Source organism: Colias philodice, chromosome 8, assembly GCF_061535455.1.
Source record: "Colias philodice isolate Cphi_HAF_F1 chromosome 8, ilColPhil1 Martin Lab GWU primary, whole genome shotgun sequence".
NCBI classification, from domain to species: domain Eukaryota; kingdom Metazoa; phylum Arthropoda; class Insecta; order Lepidoptera; family Pieridae; genus Colias; species Colias philodice.
In genome coordinates this window covers 9,288,176-9,310,862 of record NC_143093.1, presented here as the reverse complement: position 1 = coordinate 9,310,862, position 22,687 = coordinate 9,288,176, and the positions used below count along the sequence as shown (strand labels likewise).

General features: G+C 30.5%; 1 protein-coding gene across 1 annotated transcript; it reads right to left on the bottom strand.

Moving 5' to 3' along the window:
- Nucleotides 1–835: 835 nt before the first annotated feature.
- LOC149486743 (uncharacterized) lies at nucleotides 836–20,068 on the bottom strand. The gene is made up of 2 exons (XM_089698377.1): nucleotides 19,110–20,068; nucleotides 836–2,834 (listed from the first exon to the last, which is right to left on the bottom strand). Exons 1-2 carry the CDS (start codon nucleotides 20,018–20,020, stop codon nucleotides 2,588–2,590), a joined length of 1,158 nt encoding a protein of 385 aa, XP_089554503.1. The 5' UTR covers nucleotides 20,021–20,068; the 3' UTR covers nucleotides 836–2,587.
- Nucleotides 20,069–22,687: the final 2,619 nt, after the last annotated feature.

The following is a 22,687-nucleotide window of genomic DNA, read 5'->3' as shown; positions in this document are numbered from 1 at the left end:
TCTAAAATTCTCAATTTTGCTCTATGTTAAGATTGTATAATAGTTTAGTGCTTTTTTTTAGGAAAGCTAATACAAAAGTGGGACTAAATAATAATTATAAATATGAATTTTTTTTAAAAGGTGTTTCCAGAAATACTCTATTGTAATTAATAAAAGTTAAATGGGGATAATCTATAAATAAAACCATAAAATTCACATTCATATTTCATGTATTCTTTAAAATTCACATATTTTGTTTAAAATTGCACGTTCAACAATATTAAAACTACAATAGATTATAAAAAACAATTTTTGATAAACTTAAAAAATATCTAAACAAACTAACAACTAAATACATACTGGATATTGTCGTAGAGCATTATATTTTTGAAGTGAAACTTCTTTATCGGGGTTAGAAAAAAATTTAGTGTAACATTTCATCGTTACGCGTGACATTTTTCCGTTACGCGCCATCTTGATTCGACGTATTTCTGTTAAATTGCATAGGTATAGTAAATTATTTTTTGAAAAATAAGGTCATAAAGAAGTTTCAATTCTTACGTGTGTAGACTAGTACACGCACACGCAGGATTTTTAATTTCCTCGTTTGATAGCCGTTAAAGTGAGTAGAAGCGAATAAACTGATAACGTTATATTAATTAGCAATTATGAAAAAAATAATTTTAATTATGCCATGATAATGGACACCTGCTATATAAATAAATATGTAATTTAAAAAATTGTGCTTATTTCGTTATCGATTAAAAATGCTTTACTATGCCTTTTGAGTTATATTTTTGCTTGAAACTTACTAACAAAGGCTTTAGATTCTGCTCAAAAATGAATAACATTGCAATCCTGAACAGATTTTGTATTAAAATTCAAATGTTCGTAATTAATATACCTACTTATATAGATACTGAATATCTAAAATTATACATAAAAGACAAGTAAAATTATTGAGCACAATTTTATGTATATAAATTCTTATGCCTAACTATATAATATAATGAAAACAGTTCGGACAAGGTTAATTATAGTAATACATGTATTATGAAAAAAAAACGTTTTAATACGGAAAGCAATTAATTAATACAATTCGGTATATCAAATTTTCTTTTTTTTTACTTTTTCTATTTTGAAATGAAATAAGTTCTTCTCGGATAGTTTTTATATAACTTGAAAGTACTGTAAGAAAAATTAGTTTTATATTACGTACAAATGAATTTGTTCTACAGAGCATAATAGTATATTATATCTAATATTAAAAAAAAGCTTAAAATCTCATATCTTGAATTATAATCGAGGTACGTCTATATTTTATCAATAATCGCAGTTATTATGCATGGTTTAACATGTAAAAATGCTAGAAAAAAACAACTATTAAAATGTGATGTTTTTAGAAATTTGTACTTCCGTTACAGTATATTAAAAGGCGTGTTATTTAGAATAAGAAAATAGGGTAGGTACATTCAATTAAAATAAATAAATAAATAATTATGTATTTTTGTTTTGTTTTATGCTCTGGTGATGATGATAATGTTAGTTTTACCTTGAAGCCATTATTATAAAACAATAAAAATTCGGACTTAAAAAATAAACGCTTAGATTAATTATAACTTAGTATTTACATAAATAAAAGTAATTTTACAAATTTACTTTACATCACAGCAATTGCCTGAGAGTTATAAACTTAAATACTAACGTATAATATATTATATTAAGAACTCCACAAGAAAAAAAATCATGTTTTTTTTTTGTTTACTACATTATCTTTGGCCTACAGATCTTTACACTTGTCATTCTAAATTTTATTGCACATTCGCGCCTTTTTATCTTATAAAATATAATATAATCTTAAACACTGAGAGACGTGTCTTATGTATTTTTCTAGAAAAAAAAACTAATGTCAAATAATTAAATATCATTAAGTACATTAAACGGTAAACCACTTCACAATATGGCAACATAAACTTACAAAATTCGACTTAAACAACGTGATATAAATAATTCTCAAATACGTCTTACAATAAAACTGGAATGTTTTTATAATTGATTAATCTAATAACTATTATTAAACCTTAATATTATGGTAACAACAATAATTATTGAAACGTCAAAAATACTTTATCAAAAATTCGTAGCTCTGAAAAATCGCTAAGACGTAAAGTGTACATCGTCAGAAAATACACTTAAACACTTAAAAAAATAATATGGACACTTCAACAAATCGGTTTTACAACCTTTAATTGACGGGACTAACCTTTAACAATCTTTGTTCTGTATACAACCATTGAAACTATTCCGATTCCTACTCTGAGCTTACGTGACCTTTCAAACATTTCTCGTAATATCTATCTAATTAATCTCCTCCATAATACCCTAATTCTTTCTATCATTGAAAACAATTAAGCTCTTGGACAATCCTCTTTTCATAACCAAACAATATCCTTCCATTCGACGCCCACCACGTAGCGCACTTAATACTTCTCTAACTACGAACAGCATTAGAAAGAATTGTACCAAGAGCGTACATTAACATTAACACAATCCTTCCTCCTCTGAGAATCAAATTATTGACCAAAATGTTAACCATTCCGAAGCTTAACTACGAATTTGAGAAGGTCATGTCGTGAACATCCAATTCCGATTTGACTTTGACGAAGTTGGGGTTGTCGGTTCTGAAGTCTGGTCCTTTGTGTCCGAATTGGTAGACGAGGCGCGCCGTGGGCACCGACACGAGCACTGACTGCCGGTAGTGGTACCGCATAGCTCTGCTGAATTTCTCGAACGTCATGTTGTCGTTTTGTTTCATCTGACCCCAAAGCTTCGCAACTTCATCTGGTTTCACGAATCTGCAAAGATAGAAAATAACATTAGTACAGCTGTTCTGATTTTCTTGACAGGTGCTTCCCCTGTTCCTGCCGCTGATAAGGCATTAACGATTTAGACAATTTCACCCTTCCGCATTCATTCTTATCAAATAATGACTTCTATTTCTAAGCCACTGTGGCCGTAATTATTCAAAAACAAAGTAAGAGTAATTTTGCTTTCTGGTACATTTTTAATTCAAGGTTTGTAAAGCAACTTGACAAGGTTAAAACTGATGATAATAAGACTCACGCGACGATTGATCGGTTATTAGAAAACAATGCAATTAAATTCATTAAAACATTGTTAAAGGAAGTGTGCATTACAAATATATTTCATGGTGATTCTTATTAGCGTTGCTTTATAATAAACAAAATTATCAAATATCAAATACGGGTATGACGTTGTGTTTTGCTTTCGAAACATTACTTGAGACTTTTTCATTTCCAGCACTTGCCAACAGATTGTTAAATATTTACTCCATAAAACAGATGATTTCGAAGCACCATTGGAATAATAATTTTCAAGTACATTTGAATAATAAAGTATTGAAACGAGGCGTAAGCTAGACAAGTCATAACAGAGTCAAGTTCGACGTGCATCCAATACAACCTTGCATATAATTTGCAGATCATTAAATGAATTCTCAGGTAGTCTGCTTAAGGTATATAATAGGAGTAGGTATAGTGTCGAGTAATGATGCAAAATGTCCAGCTAATTGTGATCGGAGTCAAGGGCAACGTGTTGCAGCCATTATCAGCGAACAACGTGACGATAGCAAACGTGCAGGCTTGGTTTTAATATTTTTAATTACGTTACATTAGACAGCTTGTATGTACCGTAGCAGGAATATCTAATGGATTTTAGATGTGGTTAGCAACATCATAGCTAACTGGGAGTTTGGGAGATAGTTTTGGACTGTGAAAAATAGCTCATTTTGTTTAGTATCAAATGATATGCTTGTTGATCAAACTGAATTTATTTGATTATAATAATTCAGTTTATATTATGAACACAAGTGCAAGCCTTAAAAATCTGACCTTGTCTTGAAGCAAATAAAAACTTCAAGCAGATGAATGACGACTACCTACTCGTAAGCAAATATGAACAATGTTTAAAAAATTTAAATTTGTATTAGAACAGACGATTTAAGAATATTTGAATATAACTAATGATGAATCAAATAAAGGTGCAATAGAAGATTATAAAAATGCTAACAATATCATGAATCAAAACTACAATAAAAAAGAACAGTCGAAGACCCTAAATTACATGATTGATTGACGTCGAGTTAAAACATAAAAATATAACAATTTTATAAATAACAATAAGTAGATAAAAGCCAGGATTGCATTGAAATTTAAATAAAATCAATAACGGCCCCAACATCGCTAAAAGCAACAATTAATTGTTGATTAGTGTTTATTTCCATAGTTAGCATTGAAGTGCTAGGACGATTGGAACTCGCTTTATCAACAAACTGCCGTGGTTTATAGATCGTAAAATCAGCTACAGCTGTTGCTCACCACTCATGGCATTGAATTCTTGTCTGTTTATTTCATTATCAATTACGTTAATGAGGTTAGGAATACAAAATCATTTGCTAGGCAATGCGGATTCTTTCATTATAGCTGCTGTTGCAATCATTTCATATTTCTCGTTAAAGATTCTAAGGTAATGTAAATGAGTATCATATTTAATTGATCTATCAGTTACTTGTGAAACAGCTATTTGCGATATCTCATTAATGCTTTCAAATCAATTCCGACATATTTAAACACAGTTTATTTTTAGTCTCGACTCTCGCGTTACCACTAATTTAAACACAAGACGCGGTTTCAATTACGACTGACTGCTATTCTTTTAGTTCTATTAGCTGGCTAATTAGATTTTTTTCATTCATTACCGATCATGTTTAGTCACATCCTGGTCGTTGCTTAAACGAGTCGTCAAATGGTTTATTGTTGAAGTGTCACGGACTAGTAAGGTTACATGGTCGTCATTTATTGTTATGGCTTTGCGTTTAGTATGCAAAGAGTGTTTATAGTCCACATTTCTCAGTACGAAGTTATTACTATCAACAACGATATCTCTTTTTTATTTTGCAAATGCTTTTAAAGTTCTATCTGATTGGCACTTGAAGCGTTTATTGTATTGTATGTTTTTTGTACACATTATTGTGGTCACGTTCGTTTTGAACGGTATTTATACTCTACGATACCGTCAACAAATCGATATCCTAATGTGTATGAGTCAATGTGTCTTCTAAATGTTTAAGCTTTTCATCAACTGCATCAGTTACTATTCTTCAAAAATGTATAGGTACATTAGTTATATCGGATTTCTCGTGGTCCTTAAACTGTATCGTTTCAGTGCTTTGGATACCTGCCATTTCAAAGCACTAGGATGCGTCTCACGTAGGCCTGTTCCTTGGCCCAACTGATGGTGCGATATACCACAAGGCCGGACCTCGACCTCGCAGAGGCGCGGCCAGCATCCAAATTTGTATGAATCACATACTGTGATACTAAGAACAGTTGACAAATCTTAATGTGAACTTGTTCGTGTACATTGACGAAATTACTGGTAGCTACAAGGTCTAGATCAACAATTTTAGTGACATGTTCTACCAAAACACTTTATAAAACTTTCCCATATTCAATAATATTTGTTGTTTTATGTCAAATTATATTTAGGACTTCAATATTATCATGACCTATTGCATGACCATCTGTTCATGTAAACACAAGCAAAGTTTCATTATGCAATTCAATATATTTTGATGCCTTAATATGTAAAGTATTAAACTGCACATAAAAGCATGCAACTTGGCATTGTGACCGTCAAATTCTACTTTATGACCCTCAAACATATATCACTGTCCATAATAATATAATTTCTTTTATATGACATGTTATTGATATTAAATTGGAAGTTGATGATTCAGAAGCATTTTGTAATCGAATTTTCCATGTCATTTCATAATTAATATTAGCAGAAACATTTTTCCATACTTTGTTTTGGCTTTGAGTTTTCAAAACGATTAACACTAAAACATTTTGTTATTGTTACACAAGGATTTTCTCTTTACTGCGAATACTGGATTAAGCAAAACTTGGCAAACAATATACATTTTATTATTACTGTATTTATATTCCACATGACTCTAAATTGACCTCATGCTAATCCGTTAAGTGATACAACACAGATTACCGTAAAGGTGTCATGAAAAACAACTTAATAAAACATTATGTTGTTAGTAGATGTAAAAATGACCTCAATTTAAAAAATCTGTCTATTATGGTTTAAATGACATCTGAGATACAATCTGCAGCTTAATAATTTTGCAAATACTTCTGTATAAAGATTTATATTTTGCAGAAAGCTAAATCTGGTTCTAAAACGCGTTTACGTACTTTCTTTTTTGCTTTTAAACTTATGTGAAGTTTATGAGTATTGAGTAATAGAACAAATAAATGTTTATAAGCAGTGATGGTTTTTATAATTAGCAATTTAATTCATTGATAGAACCTATGCTATTCTTCACTAACTATATTGTTTTCTTTGAGCGGTTAACAGTTGCAATATTGTTAAACTCTATACGACGAGTCAGTTGACATATATTAGTCCTTTAACTGTACATTATTGTTTAAAGTATCAACACTGTTTCATTTGTATTCGAGGTTGCTACAACGTGACTGAGCCGTAAACATGTTTTTGCAATTTTTAAGGATTCCTGGCCTTTGTGCGATGTCAAAATCTTTAATGGAACTTTTATTTTTTAGTATCTTAACGGGCTTCTTTTCAAGATTAATGTTTACTTCTTTGAGTTTGTATAAAATGTATCTAACAATTTATGTTAATAATTTTATTATCCACTAGCTTTCCGCCCGCGGCTTCGCCCGCTTTGCCTAAAGGCTAAAACCTAATAAATTATATACTAAAACCTATCTATTAAAAAAACCGCATTAAAATCCGTTGGGTAGTTTTAAAGATTTAAGCATACAAAGGGACATAGGGACATAGAAAGCTACTTTGTTTTATACTATATAGTGATGTAGATATGTTTATCAGCCATTAATTGTCTCATAACACAATGTCCTGAAAATATTTATTTATATTTATTATAATAAAGAAATAAGGAAATCTGATAAGTACGATAAAAAAAAGGTACATCAGAGTTATTGTTGTCATTTTACAAAGCTAATAATAGTGTAAAAACCTATCTCAATGATTAATTACTTAGAGCATGGTTGAGGAAAATGTGAATCTAGGTATTTTTGATACCTACGAGTGATGATACCACGCTTTTATATTAGCTTCATCTGTATTTGTGTATGTAGCTCCTTTAGACTCGATTTCGACTCGTTTCAAACGGACAGATTTAATTCATACTTTGTACTTACACTTTATAAGGATCGTGTCGGTTAAAATGCAATAATTTCCTTACTTTATCTTATTAAAGCGTGTTTTTAAGTATGTTTATTATTTTAATAATGTAAGAGTAATAACCATTTCTATGTAACGTAAATTGCAAAGTTTTTGTTCTTTTAAATTTTGTCGGTCAAGGATTCGTATCAAGTGATGCGTAATGCAAATTATTGACTTCTGCTGGTATGGAGTGACATTCAACCATGAAAGTGTCAAGCGATAGTCATATTTATTACAAGGGATGACGGTTTCATTTGCATTGTCGCAAATTTGGTGTTTTGTAAATCCCACGCCTATCGTAATGAAATATTTGAGGTTATGTGGAGGATATGTTTATTGCTTTATTTGGGCATATTGTTTTATGTATTCACTACTTTAAAGTTGTTTTTGTGTTATAATAAAAATTCGCAATGTGTTACTTTAATGTTAAAACTTTATTATGATTCTCTGACAATACAAGTCCTACTTCGATGACCATGGAATTTTTTTTCGCCACTTTTTAGGTACATCTTTCAGAGGCACAACATTCTGGTTGTAAATATACTGCTTTTTCTCTTCAGCATAAAATTGGTAATAAATTTTTTTTGAGACTCTACTTACTTAACTGTTATCACTAAAATGAACAATATTGACATATTCCTGAAGTTTTTAAATACGCCGCAAGATCAATATTTATTTTTTTGTTAGTGTTACCATGATTGTATTATTTGTATAACTGATTAGATATTATAGAGTGGAGTATTTTGTATGCAATAACGTGCGCGATAGTATCGTAGGTTAGGAACATAAATCGTTACTAATAAGTAATAACTATACATGCAAAATCGTATTCGTCACGTGACACGTCGCAAGCGATTTTAGATAGAAAATTAACATAGGCTACTTTTAACCGCGGTGAAACATCTAATTTTCTTCGTCTTAAATAATTATATAGACACATATTATTTTTTAAAACAATTTGATATAAGTACTTAATGCGCAAGTATACTTAACCTGAAAAATATTATGTTATGTTATACTTATGTCACTGTTTCGTGAAACAGCAACAAAGATGCTACCAACCATCCTTAAGAAGTTTAGCATTTATTTTATTAGTAGGACTACTAGTAGGATAGGTGTTCACTGTTCATGCATAGACAATATTCACATGAAAAATATTAACAAAAAATAAATAAATAAAAACCATAATTATTTCGAACTCCACAGAGCAACGGACGACGGGACGAAGCACGCCCAAACAAGGCGAACATGCGCCATTTTATTTACAGATCATACATCAAACCTTAAACAGGTTATACATACAGATTGTATGATAATTATATATATATATATATGAGTAACAATTGGTACCTGAGTTGGGAAAGTACCGATAAAGTTTGTAGACTAAGATACTTTGCATATGAGTGAAATCCCGTGGTTAAAAATCCCCTTGATTATGCAAATTGTATGAATTAAAATACTATACACGTAACTAAATTATTCATAGAAATTGGAATAAATTCGTTATTATTCATTTGATCAAAACAATTGTGTCATTTTTGAGGGTTTTTTTTTGTTGTAATATTGTCTCTTATGCACAAAGTATTAAATCTGTGTTGCAACTTGCAATCATATTATATATCGCCTTTCTGCTGGTATTGTAAAAAGAAAATATTTGTTAAATTCGTTAGTTTGTTATATATAAATTAGGAACCATTTTATAATATGTGTACCTATTCGCAGTATTTAGAATGTAAATATATCTAAGAAATTATAATAATATGTTTAAAGGAATGATTTTTTTTTCGCAATAAAGTTTCAAAATAATTAAAATAAATAATAAATAAATAAATAAATATTATTGACTCAAAGCTTTGACTAAACGTACGTACGTGGTTAAACGTACTAAAATAGAACATTATTAATTTGTACAAATCAATTTCAATAAGAATTGGTCTAAATAATTAATTGTGTTACAAATTACTTTCTCTTAGTCCAATACGTTTGGTTTAAAAATAGTTTATGGATATAAGTTATCTATGTTGTAATGAACAGCTGATAACGTTATCGTTAAAAGTTACAACTAATAGGGTTTTAGTTTAGACACAGTGTAAAATTTTCTATTCTCAGTCAAATTTATATAATAAAAAGTATTAATTACTTTATGGTTGATATTTTTACGGTAGAGTTTTTTAAATAGAATTATTAATAACTTACATAAATTAATAATTTAAAATTGTAAGTTTATCATTACGTTTTATGAAATATTTAGCCAATTTCAATCAAACTGCAGAATACAATTTCCCTTGTATTAGGAACGATCAATTTAATGATTGACTTGTTACTTATATCTAAAATACTAGCTTTCCGCCCGCGGCTTTGCCCTCTTTGTCTAAAACATAATAAATTATATACTAAAACCTTCCTCTTGAATCACTCTATCTATTAAAAAAAACCGCATCAAAATCCGTTTCGTAGTTTTTTCATACATAGGGACAGAGAAAGCGACTTTGTTTTATACTATGTAGTGATACTGATTATTATACATATACGATATACATTATACATACTATATTAGTAAGAAGTTTTATTATAATCTAAAATTTCTTACTAATACAGCTAATACGGATTCTTAGAAACTACCCATCTCAGATTTCAGAAAAATGTGCAATTATAAGCACAACAAATCAATTAAGCAGTAATTTTCGTGTCTCTACGTCAGTACTGTATTTTTATTTTTTATAGTTCAAAGAACCGATTATTCGTTCGAACATTGTTTCCCTTTTTAACAGTGGACCGAAATAACAAAATTGAACTTTATAGCAAACAAGTTAGGGTTGAAATTAGCAGTTTTTAAGAATTGAGTACTTAGTTCTGAAATTCGTAATTTGAATTTCAGGAATAACAAATGTGTAACGGAATTTCTTATACGTTTCAGAACATTTAAATTTTAATGTTAGGTACCTACTAAATCGAATGAATAATTAATAAATAATAGTTAAAATACCTATTACTTATTAAACCTACAAACCGCATTATTAATTATTATTTTAAAAGAAAACCTAACGATAATTTTTGCTAATCAAAATTATAAGTACTGATTTCCAATTTATAATTGCGATAGCATTTTTATATATTTTCCTCTTTAGATATAACTTTGCATGTGGCCACTTAAACTTTATCTATAAATACAGACCAATAAGAATCTTGATAGATTCAAAAGAAAACGACCAAAATTTTTTATCCAACCAATGAGCGAGGCAAAAACAACTGGCCACAGATAACGAATAAAAAAAATGAATTTGAAAAAAGAACGCCCCAACGGCCAACAGTACAAATGTCAAAATATTCGAATGTCAATTTGTGCAGATCGATCGTTCGCGAGATAAATCACATTTACAATTTTTTCCACGTTTTCCTCATGCCGTCTCGCTCGCACCAGTCAGATGCCATCGCTTCTTATAATTGCAACGCTATTTTTATCGCGCGATAAGGTCGCGTCATATTAGTGTTTTTTTCATGAATTGTTACATCAAAATAATTATGTTGGATAACTAAATGTTATCAATAAACCGAAAAATTTATAATAAACATAGTTGATTTCCTCAAACGTCTCTTTAGTGTCAATAAAATAAAAACGTGGAAAGAAAATCCCCGAACGAAGCAGATACTTATAAGAATTTGAATTAATTTTTATTAACTAGATTTAAAAAAAAAACACACTGTATAACTGTAATGCATATTTTGTATGTTAGTAGAAATGGTTTTTTAATTTTTTATTTACTTGTATATAAAGCAAAAATTAAGGACAATTTAAAACAAGTGTGAACACAGCGTTAATCTCATTAATGCGTCCGCGCATACAAGCATGTGTGTGTGAAATTGCGTAGCAGATAATATTCGAAATTCTGAAATATAGATAACTCATAACACCTGCAATCATCAAATCTGTAGGTAAACATTCATCAGTTAACGATAAAAACAAAAACAACCGAGCGATCGAATGAATCATATTAATTGATTATGATATAACATTAAAAAACCTTAGTCATTTTCTAATAAACCCATTCACCCACATGCCTGCGGCATACGTCACTAGTGTACTATACAGTACTATATCAGTGTGAGTGAGTGTGTATGTGTGCGAATCGACGCAGGGAAATCCCGCTGTGCAAATTGTTGTATCACTTTATTTTCAGGGTTCCTCGAAACTCGTGTGATTGTTAACAATGTCATTATAACCTATCGTGGATTTTCAGTGGTTATTTATATTATGATATAGGGTATTGTTTTTACTTTAAAAATAAATCTTATACCATTGCTTGTGATAAGAATATATTTTTAATTGTACATGTCTTCTTAGGACAGAGATAATGTGAAAGAAAATTCTGTGTTACTGAAACTTTTTTTTCTTATGAGAAATCAGTAAGTAGAAATCTTACTGGATTATTTATTGGTACTTACTTATTAGATGAATTAATAATTATTATTATTGGAACAATTAACACATAACATAAGCTGTTATACAAATATTAATCCAACATACCATGTGAAGCCGTGGATTTGAACTAATAACACAAACACATGAATAAATATACATTATTTTATATTGCCATATATTGTGCAAAGTTCCAAGAAATCAGTATAAATGATGCCAAGAACGAATGAAGCGTGTATTTTATTCAAAAGTCGGCTTGTGAAGCAATATAGGTAGGTACATAAGTTTAAAAGGGGGTATTTCACATAGGAAAACGGTATAAACATAAAGAAAAATAATAATTAATAGATAATTAATAAATAAATAAAATTAATAACTTTAGTCGTTCATACAGCAATTATTAAGATGTAATTCAATGATATTCTGGCCTTTAAAATAAAATAAAAAATGGAATCCACATAATTTTAAATCTGTGTAAACATGAAATCACATAAGAATATTCCAACGCTTTAGAATTCTTCTACAGAGATGCCATAATAGAATCTTTGATGCTCTTTGAAAGCAAATAATATGTAAAACATTTTTTATATAAATAATAATCCCAAAAGATTGTGGGTGTTTAAACGTTTACTTTCATACATATAGATACTACATAAATGTATGTATAGGTAGTTTTAGAGGAATAATCTTTAGTGTTGAGTCATACTGACTTTTTGTTTGTTTATTACCTAATCAATCGATTATTGACTGTTATGTAAGTGTCAGATAAATGTTTCATAAACCATATCTTATAAACATAGGAATAATTATGTATTTAGGTATATAAATACAAGGGGCTTTTTGTTTGCAAAAGTTTACAAAAAAAATATAATATCATATTAATATTGTAATGCTGAAGAATTTGTTTGGTTGGTTAGTTGAACTCGGTAAACTTTCTTGCAGTGTTAGGTTTATCAAGAAAAGGTTATACGGGTAAAACCGCGTTGTAAAACTATTTAACTATAAAAATAAGATTCTTACCGAATATATTACTTAATTTATACAACTTAAAACAACAATAATGAATTATCACATATTCCTAATTTACACAAATATTAATTACAAGTTTCAACAATTAACATGTCAATTCACATTAAAATAAAATTATGATTATAGAAGCCTATTCCAAAATATTATAATCAGACATTGAGATAATATTACTATGTATGGAGGAGACACCACGAACAAAATCTGTGCGCCATTTTTTTGCTCTAACTAAGTTTTAAAAATTATTATCTAGTTAGGTACTTAACGATGAAAGTTATTCCTTTGCACTTTTCCGTATTATTTGTATTATTTGTGCAATATCGTAACACACACGAAGGCATGTTTGATGCGTTTCACTTTAAAACCATTAAAAAATACCGCTCAACATACGTCACATGACGTATGTTGAGTGGAACATAAGTGATGTAGGCGGTGTCGTCTCCATATTAATATTATCTCAATGTAATCAGATGTTTTTTTCAAATCGCGCCATATTTTTATTCAAGTACCTACCGTTCTTACACGTGTAGATTTTTTTGACATAATGGGTCATAAATATGTTTTTTATTTACGGTTTTTTGTTCGCTTATGAGTTTGTTTGGCAAAGATATTATTATGTACCTACTTCTTATATGTTATAATTTAACGAAGTATATAAAAGACTTTCCGGAAGTTGAGGATGTGAATTCATTTGAAGGACATGTTTTTTTCAATTATTTTGCAGTTGCATTATTATTTATTATATTTTTTTCAAATAAAAACTTAAAAACAAGATTATGTCCTTTAAATAATGTCCATAATTAACCGACAAGAAAATCAAATCTGACATTTAAAGGTTCCTCAAACATTAATGACCCGAAATGATTTAGAAAATAAAATTAAGGAGCTATTATAAACCTATTATCAAAATTAAGGAGAAAAACTGTTAGTTTCAAAGATTTCATTCATCTAACAAAGTAACGAACGACCGAAAAACAAAGAAAACTTAAGGCCGATTGAAGCAAGCCTACCCGGAAGGGGGGTCTACTAATCAATATAATAGAGCCACTATGAGAAAAAAATGTTGATACATATACCTATGTAGATGTTTTACGCATCTTTCCTGGCAAGCGAAATTCGGCTTTGTTGCTACAGGACTAGAGTCAAAATCGGAAAGGATCACTCTACACGCGGCTGCCCTAGTTATAAATAGATTTTCACGAAAAAGAAATGTTACAGGGACTTTGGTGCAAGCTGTGTACAGAGTAATAATGTTCAGAGAGTTTTCTAATCATCGGTAGTGTTAAATGAATATATTTTTATTGTAAATAAAGTTTTTTTGGAAGATTTTGATGTGTGAAATATTGTACATCATGTTTATATATCACCCTTAGGGCTGATTTTTCAATCCTTGGTTAAAACTTATTCGTCGAATAATGTATAAAACTACCATTTTAAAAACGTATTCTAATTGCCCGTATTTGACAGTTTACGTGACGTTTTTAATATTATCGTGTAATACTTTATTGGACGGTTAAGTTTTATCCAACCATTGAAAAATCGGCCCTTAGTAATTTATGTTTTATGTTACAATCCTAGAAAACATTACGGTATACAAATCACCATTTTTAATGTATGACTTCAATAAGTAATCATAATAATTACTGCACGAGAGCCAATTAAGCACAAAACTAAATTAATTACACCGGATGAACTGACGCGTTACATTATGTACATATATGTATATGTATTGTTTGCGTTATGGTCAGCTTATATTATTATACTAATTGGTTATTATTAGGCCGTGTAAACAAGGACAAATGATAATGTTTTATGTCAAAGTTACAGTGCGATAGGCTCACCCATGTCTTACCATACTTGTACGTACTACAATAATATTATAAAGCTGAAAAGTTTGTTTGCACGCGCTGAACTCAGAAACCACGGGACCGATTTTAAAAAAATATTAGCGATGGATAGTCCAGTTATCAAGGAAACTATATATATTATGATCATCACGCTAAGACCAATAGGAGCGGAGCAATGCGGGTAAAACCACGGGGCGCAGCAGTTATACATATAGCTCGAATAAAGTAACACCAAAATATATACACAGAAAGGCTTCTTTAATAAATAATAATAATAAATAATGTTTTATTATTATTGCGCTCTTCTTGAAAGATGACTTCTTATACATGCGCGCCGCTTTTAATTTGTTTTTCTTAAGAGAAAAACTGACGAAAAATTATTTTTATAAATATTATTTATCGACTTTAAGTAGTCACCATTCATCAATCAGTATACATTATCTTTGATATGTCATTATTATCACATATGAACGTTTCGGTGTTAACTTAAAAACTAATTATTCATTCTGATTATTTATCGCAATATTTATTGTCTTTTCTATGACGACGATAAGGCGCATCTTTCTGATAAATGTGATGTATAATATTATCAATATGTATCAGGAGAAATGTTTATTAAATTGATATTCAACTTTATCTGTTTCAGACGGTATGTTTTTTATTCAATTGTTTTATCTACGATGTTAATCCGAGCAAAATATTTATCCTCTAGCCTCTCATACATTGCACTAAAATCGATTAAATCCGCTTTATGTTTAAAGAAGAAGAATAAAATTTTTGAATCTGAACATATAATTTATTTGTATATTCATTATCATTTAAAACATTGTACCTACTTCCTGAACTTAAAAAAAATTCAATGCCATATAGCGCCTGCATGCACTGTATGTTATATCTATGTATATTATATCGTATAAGAACTAAGATCCTTAAAAACATTAATTAGTCTATATTTTTTTCGGTTGCCTCTGTGTCACATTAGTCTCGTTCTAATTTCTCTGGACCACACTCTCACAGACGCAATTAAGGCTAGCGTACACGAGCCGTTGGGGGTGCGCCACCCCGTGAGGGGAAAAATGCGAGAGAAAAACGCGCCGAGCGGAAGCGGCGACACGTGACTCGATGCTGCCCGGGGTTGCCATGGCAACCGCTCCCTTTTTATTTTTATCCACATTTCGGTAAAAATATTCTGCGTATGAAAGTGTTTTTTGGGAATTCGTCTTCAAATACATTGCAGTTAATAGTTGGATGTGGTAAAACATAAAATTGTATAACACAAATGACCTACCCTAAATTTTACCGTAAAAGGAAAATTATTCAACCTATTGTATATGCTCAATGCTGTTCTTAAGGAAAACGTAATTTTTTATCATACATATCATTATGTAAGGCCATTGATAAAATATATTACGGTAAAAGTAGTATTATTTGGCAAACAACGTTTTCTTCCTTTATTCGTCCTATTCATTCTAATTATTCTATTAAAATGTCTAATATAACCTTAAACTGAACTTTATTCCAAATATATGAAACGAAATATCAAAAAACCCAGCATTTTCAGAGAATTCTTTAAAAACATTTTTAAGAAAAACAAAGAAGCATTTGGTAATTTTATCTATAGGAAAAATTCTTAACACCTACGCCAAAGAAAGCGGTACCGGAAGTGGAGAGGCGTCCTTGAGGCTCCGTGGCAACGAAAAAAAAATCTATAACAAGAGGGGTGGCCTAGTTACTATACTAGCCCGGAGACATGGCTTGTACTCTATTCCTTCTCCTTTCTATATATTTAGTATTATTTTGTACAGTCTATGTATTCATTACTCTGTTTTAAAGTTAGTAAATAATACACAATATGTGCACACATTTTTAGATAAATTGCTATACTAGGCTATTTAACATAACCCTGTTTTTTATTGATTAATGTATATTAGAGTTATCATTCTTTTTTGTTTAAACTTAAAGATTATGTTTCTATTTATTTCGCTTGCAGTGCAATATATCTACGGGCCTTATATCTACTTAAAATTTGTGTACAAAAGCTTTTTAGTTATATAACTATTATATTTTTGTTTACCAAAATTGTTTGTGTAAATAATCGATTTTTTTTGGCCGTTGGCATAGCATAAAAAATGTTAATTTGTAGTAGGTATTTTCGAAAAATACTTTATCAAATTTTGACTTTAGAACAGGTTTTCTTTGTAGCACGAATCTTTATAATCGATTCGAAACAAATTGTAAATTTAAAAGTTTTTATAGCGAAACGTATACACTAATAATATGTATATTGTGTACCTACAACATTAATAATTCTAATAAGTTACACCATCTATAAGCGGATATGTATTGTCTGTTATTCATAACAATAAAATTGAATTATTTGCAATAAGTCGACTTTGATTTCAATGATAATTTTTAGAATTACATACACAACATTAAAAGCTAACAATTTTAATTGAACTTAATAACCAGACTATATGTATTCCACGTAAACACGATTATGTACTATGTTCTAAGAACACTTAGGTTGAAAACCGGTTACAATGCGAGTTAATAAATACCCAAACATAGAAAATAATGTTTACATTGCACACATGCTCACAATTCAATATACGAGCATTTGTATATAATACACATACATTCGGTAGGTGTGTCCTAGTTACGTAATGTTACTTAAGCAGAGGAATATTAACATAATTCTTTTGAGTATGTGTGTGTATGTATATGTGTGTGTAATACCAATTCGCCAAATATCTTTAACGTTAATTCATTTCGATTTGTGTAATAATGTCCTATAATATTTATAATATTTATTTATTTATTTATTGAGACATGTCATATTTTTTAAATGCTCTTATATATTTTTAACAAAAATCATTTAAAAAAAAACGAAGTTGAAAATAGAACAACCTGTTCCTACAGCGAATTTGACATTTGATTATCTAATGATTAAATATAGTGACCAATAGTGACAGAAATAAAAGAAAATGCAGTCATATTGGACTAAGCTTTTGCATATGTGATTAATGAAAAAAAAACGTAAAACCTAATAAAATAAAAATGAAGGTCAGAATCGCGAAGTTGGAACACAATTGCCCACAGCGGATGATGCTACACCATTTGAGACTTTATGACATTGTAATAAAACTCAATATGTGTACATCACAAACGTGTGAGCCATTAGCAAGGACAGGTCCACAAGGTTAAGGCAAGCATAAAAACGTGGGCATGAGAATTACAAGCAAAAGATGTAAAAACTATAAGATACAACAAAACTAAGAGTCGTTACTTTGTTGCATTTATACCGAAAATCTCATTATACCTAACATGGTTTTTTTAGAAAACTGAATATAATAGTAATTCATGGAGATGTCCAATTAGTTACTTTCGCAATGTTTAAAATATAACTCATTTCATGGAAAACTTCTCTTGCTTTACATTACATAAAGAAACATTAAAAAGTATTGTTATTCAATAGTTTTCAACGTTAATACGAAAAACAAATTGTAGAGATAAAAATTTAATTTAAACATAAGCCCTATATATTTCAAATCGCTCTACGTAGTTTGAATTTATGTAGAGCTTTAAAAAAATAATAAAGAGTAAACAACAAGTCTCAATCTTGATTCATAACCAGTCTTAGTTCAACAATTATTTTGTTATTAATTTCCGATGATGCAATTCAACAAGCAGGTATAAAACATCATAACTGAGAAAATACAATTTATCAATTTTCATAGTTAGTTCTTGGAATGTTTTAAAATATGAAAATAAAGAAAATTGTTCAATTCTAGCCTTTTGTTTTTAAACCGAATGAAGAATAAACGGTCACATGTAATTATGTTATAAACTCTACATCGACTCTACCAATTAAAAATTTATTATTTAATAACAAATTACACTTAAAAGTATCTACTCAATTACTAGTTAATCGGATCTAATTATTCTTAATGGAATTGTCAAGTTCTAAGAATTTTATAGCATTTTTTAATGGCAGTTAGGTATTTTCATAAATAATTAAATAACTACATAATATGCATTAAAGGCAAAACAAGTCACTTTACTTATATTCCTTATAAAGAAGTTGAAAAATCAGTTAATATTTTATCACGTGTATTTAATCTTAACTGTATGAATCACTTTTCTCATAGTTAAACGTAATAAGGTATCTAGATAGTTTTACTGTAATTTGTAGTAGATCACTACTCCTTTTCAATTTAATAAATTAAAAAGTTGTTCATTTCAATTTCAATTTCGCACCTTCATTAGTTAATTGTTCTAAAGTAATTAATATGTATTTACAGTTTATTGTCGAGTTAATGTTTTCTATGATAAAACAATGGGTCCTAAAATGCATTCATCGCAGCCATCAGCACGTACGAGAGGTATTGTTTCAACGTTTCATATCATTGCAATTAGCATGTGCCAACCCACGTGTTTTAAAGGACCTAAATGCATTCAACAACAGAAATTCCAGTCACGAACACTTGTGCAAATCACATACATAAACAACAACACTAAATTCATGGAAACTAACTCACCTGAATTTTCCTTGCGAGTAATCCTCCCATTTTATTATAGATGGACAATATTTCTCATCAAACAATAAATTTCTTAGGAACTCCGGGACGGACACGCTTCGTGGACGCTTGCCAACTTTTCTGCCGCTGCCTTTCGGCCTGCCGGGGGGTCTCTTAAACAATTTCCGCTTGTCTTCGTCATCACTTGACTTGCTTCCATCACTACCGTAGGCACATTCAGGTGATGCGGTTTCCGGTGATCCAAAAACATCCTCAGCGTCATCACTCGAGTCAGCTGGCTGCATAAAACTGCCGTCGTTCGGCTTATAATCAGACGCATATAACCTATTCTTATTGTGATCAATAGAGTCCAAATCCAACATAGTTTGCACAGATTCTTGATTTTGATAGGGATCCGCATATTTCAACACCGTGGAGTGCCGCAACATTTCTTCACTCAAGCGAATCTGCAGCTTATCATATAATATATCTGCTATCCTCCGTGATACGATGGGATCAATGCTAGGGTGCATCATTCTGTGAAAAATATCGTCACGTCCAAAGTTTTTGAACTCTATACCGGGAACTCTCAAGTTGTAAAAAGGTATATCATAGCAATTATATCCCTCGTTGACGGCGCAATCGTAAATCCAAGAGAAAGTATCATCAGCTGACCAGTCGATGACGCCTTTGTATCTCCAATCCTCCTGGCGGTAAGATTCGCGAAGGTTGACGAGATTGTGGTATACATTGGTGGCAGAATCAACTTCGGGTTCGGCGAGAACATCATAAGTGGTGTAATAGTTTCCGTAAGTGCACGTAGCGGATCCCTTTTTGAAAACTTGGAAGTCGTCGAGGCGCGCGGGCGCCGGCGACTGCGGCAGATAATAGTCACACATGTTTTGATCGTAAGGGCGCGCGTAGTCAATCATGGCAACGTGCGGAGTTGCCGGCGGTTCGCGACAGAATGGGCGGCGGGAGCGAGGTGCGCGTTATTCATACCGCGATATCTCAGCCCAGTTTTGTTTACTCTCGCTACTCGTGATCTGCGTGCTGCGTACGCTAGTAGGACACGCTTTTCTTGTACTATTGTTTTTGTTTACGAAAAGGCACTCAATTTTGGCAAACATGTCAATGAATAAATGTTTTGATATCCTCGATTATTAGAGGATACACTCGTGTTAAGTAATAACGGATATACTTTGATTAGATATGGAATTGTTGTATTGTATACAATTTGATAAAGATGATGAGACACTATTTCGTTATCGGTATTGAAATAAATATAAAATTGTGTTTATGTTATTATATTTTCCTAAATAAACTAATTTTCATTGCAAAAAAAATTTTATACTTAATATTATGATCATAATACTGAGATGCCTCAAAAGACTCTACGATAACAAATTAATTAGGTATATAAAGTCTATATTTTGATTGCCCAAAATTTTACGGATTGAATGAGTCAAAGTACATATAAATTATATTTTAAAATACAATTAATATACTGTATAATATATTATTCAGAACTTGAAATTAAAAAAAATATTTTCTGACTGACTCTACATGACTCTAGGTACATTATTAAGCATCATGACATCACAAAAATGACATTTTCTTGTATCTAATATTTATTAAATTAAATGTTGGGTAAAGTAAATTGATGCATAACGATATAATCTAGAGAATTAATTTTGAAAAATATTGATAAAAAAAGTTTTCATAACAAACGTTTATAGAAGATCCTAAAATTTTCTTGTTCAAATCATAAAAAGTATAAATTACAACTTTCCCTACCGCAATCTGAAATTCCATTTTTTTTTTAATTTCTTCATACAAAAATAGTCAAAACACGAAGTTCCTATGCTACAAGCAATTTAGAGCTTTGATGATATATTTTATGCGTAGGTAAAAAAATAAGAAAACTCGCTTTAATTTCTTAACAATTGGGATAAATATTTATAAAAATCACGGTTACTTTCTTGAAATTACTTCGTCGAGAGTGAAATATTCAATAGGTTGCTGATTAAACGAATTTATAAAACATATTATTTTAATCTGAAAAATCTATATTAATAAGTATACTATATCCACTTATAGTTTATACATATAATAAAGTTATATTGAAGTGAAACTTCTATAGGCGCGTTGGGAGTAAAATTTCAAGATCGCGTCATGGCAATACCGTCACGTCATGGAGTAAGGTGATGATTTTGGTATATCTTGCTAAAGAAGTTTCACTTCTGTCACGTGTGCTCGGCCCAGACGCTCGTTTTTTAATATTATATTACAGGCCTGTTTAAAAAAATGCGTGTACCGTACACGTGATTAGAATAAAACTTTTTAAAGTGTCTCGTTTTTCTTTCTACGTCATATTATTTTTTTCTCATGAAACGAAATCCACAATCGTGACGCTACTATCAATTTCTTTTTACTATTGTAAACTGCAATGATTGCGTTTTAAGGCCATATCATTGTAAAATTAGTATTTTACACCATCATCCATCCATCCATCATTCAGCCCGGATAAGTCCACTGTTGGACGTAGGCCTCCCCCGTACTGTGCCACAGTTGCCGATCTTTGGCTTTGCTTAACCATCTGCGCCCAGCTGTCTTAACTATAATCATCCGACCATCTAGTGGGAGGGCGTCCAACAGTGCGCCGCGCCGTCCGGTTCTTGGTCACCATTCAAGAGGCTGTATTCCCCAACGAGCATCGGTCCTGCGGGCTATGTGGCCTGCCCACTGCCATTTTAGTTTGGAGATTCTGAGAGCAATGTCAGTTACCTTCGTTCGTCTGCGAATTTCCGTATTGCGGATCTTGTCGCTCAGAGAAATTCCGAGCATTGCTCTCTTATTTTACACCATTCAATCAAAATATTTAATTAAAATAGTATGCTAGTATAGCTTTGAACTTTATGTAATAGAGTATTAATATTTTACAAAAATTAACCACATCGTAATTTGTTTGGATTCAGTTTTCAGCTGCAAGCAAAGGCGCAATGAAAAAAATAAATCAAATCAAATCAAACATATTTGATTTGATTTGAATGAAAAAGTACATTTTTTTTAATTATTTTTGATCGATAGTCGATATTTTTATAACTTCAAAAATAATTAATTTAACAATCACATTTTAATAAGTTCAATTGAAAAATGAAATTAAACATCTTCACTTCCCTTCAAGCACTTCTATCTAAAATCAGTTTATTAATTTCAATTCTTACGTTAATAAGATAGACATCAGAGGACAAAATATAGGCAGAACGATAAAAATTCAACCTAGATTAAAAAGTAGGCCATTATCGCCCCTTTCATTGTTCAGGCTAATGCTTATACAGTCACGTTTTCGTTACAGCTAAACCGCAATTAATCATCATTCTGTCACCGTGTTACGTACACTTAATGCAAGTGGTCGTTTCGCAAAATAACCGGGTAATTAAATGGCGCCGGCTAGTGAGAAAGTTTTTTAATGGTTCCTGCTTGTATAAATATAACTCATATCTCGCCTGATCAAGTAAACATGTTGAGTAATAAGTTTAAATCTGTTTGAAATTCCTCAGGGAGAAATGTGAAATCGTAAGCCTATAATTAGTTAT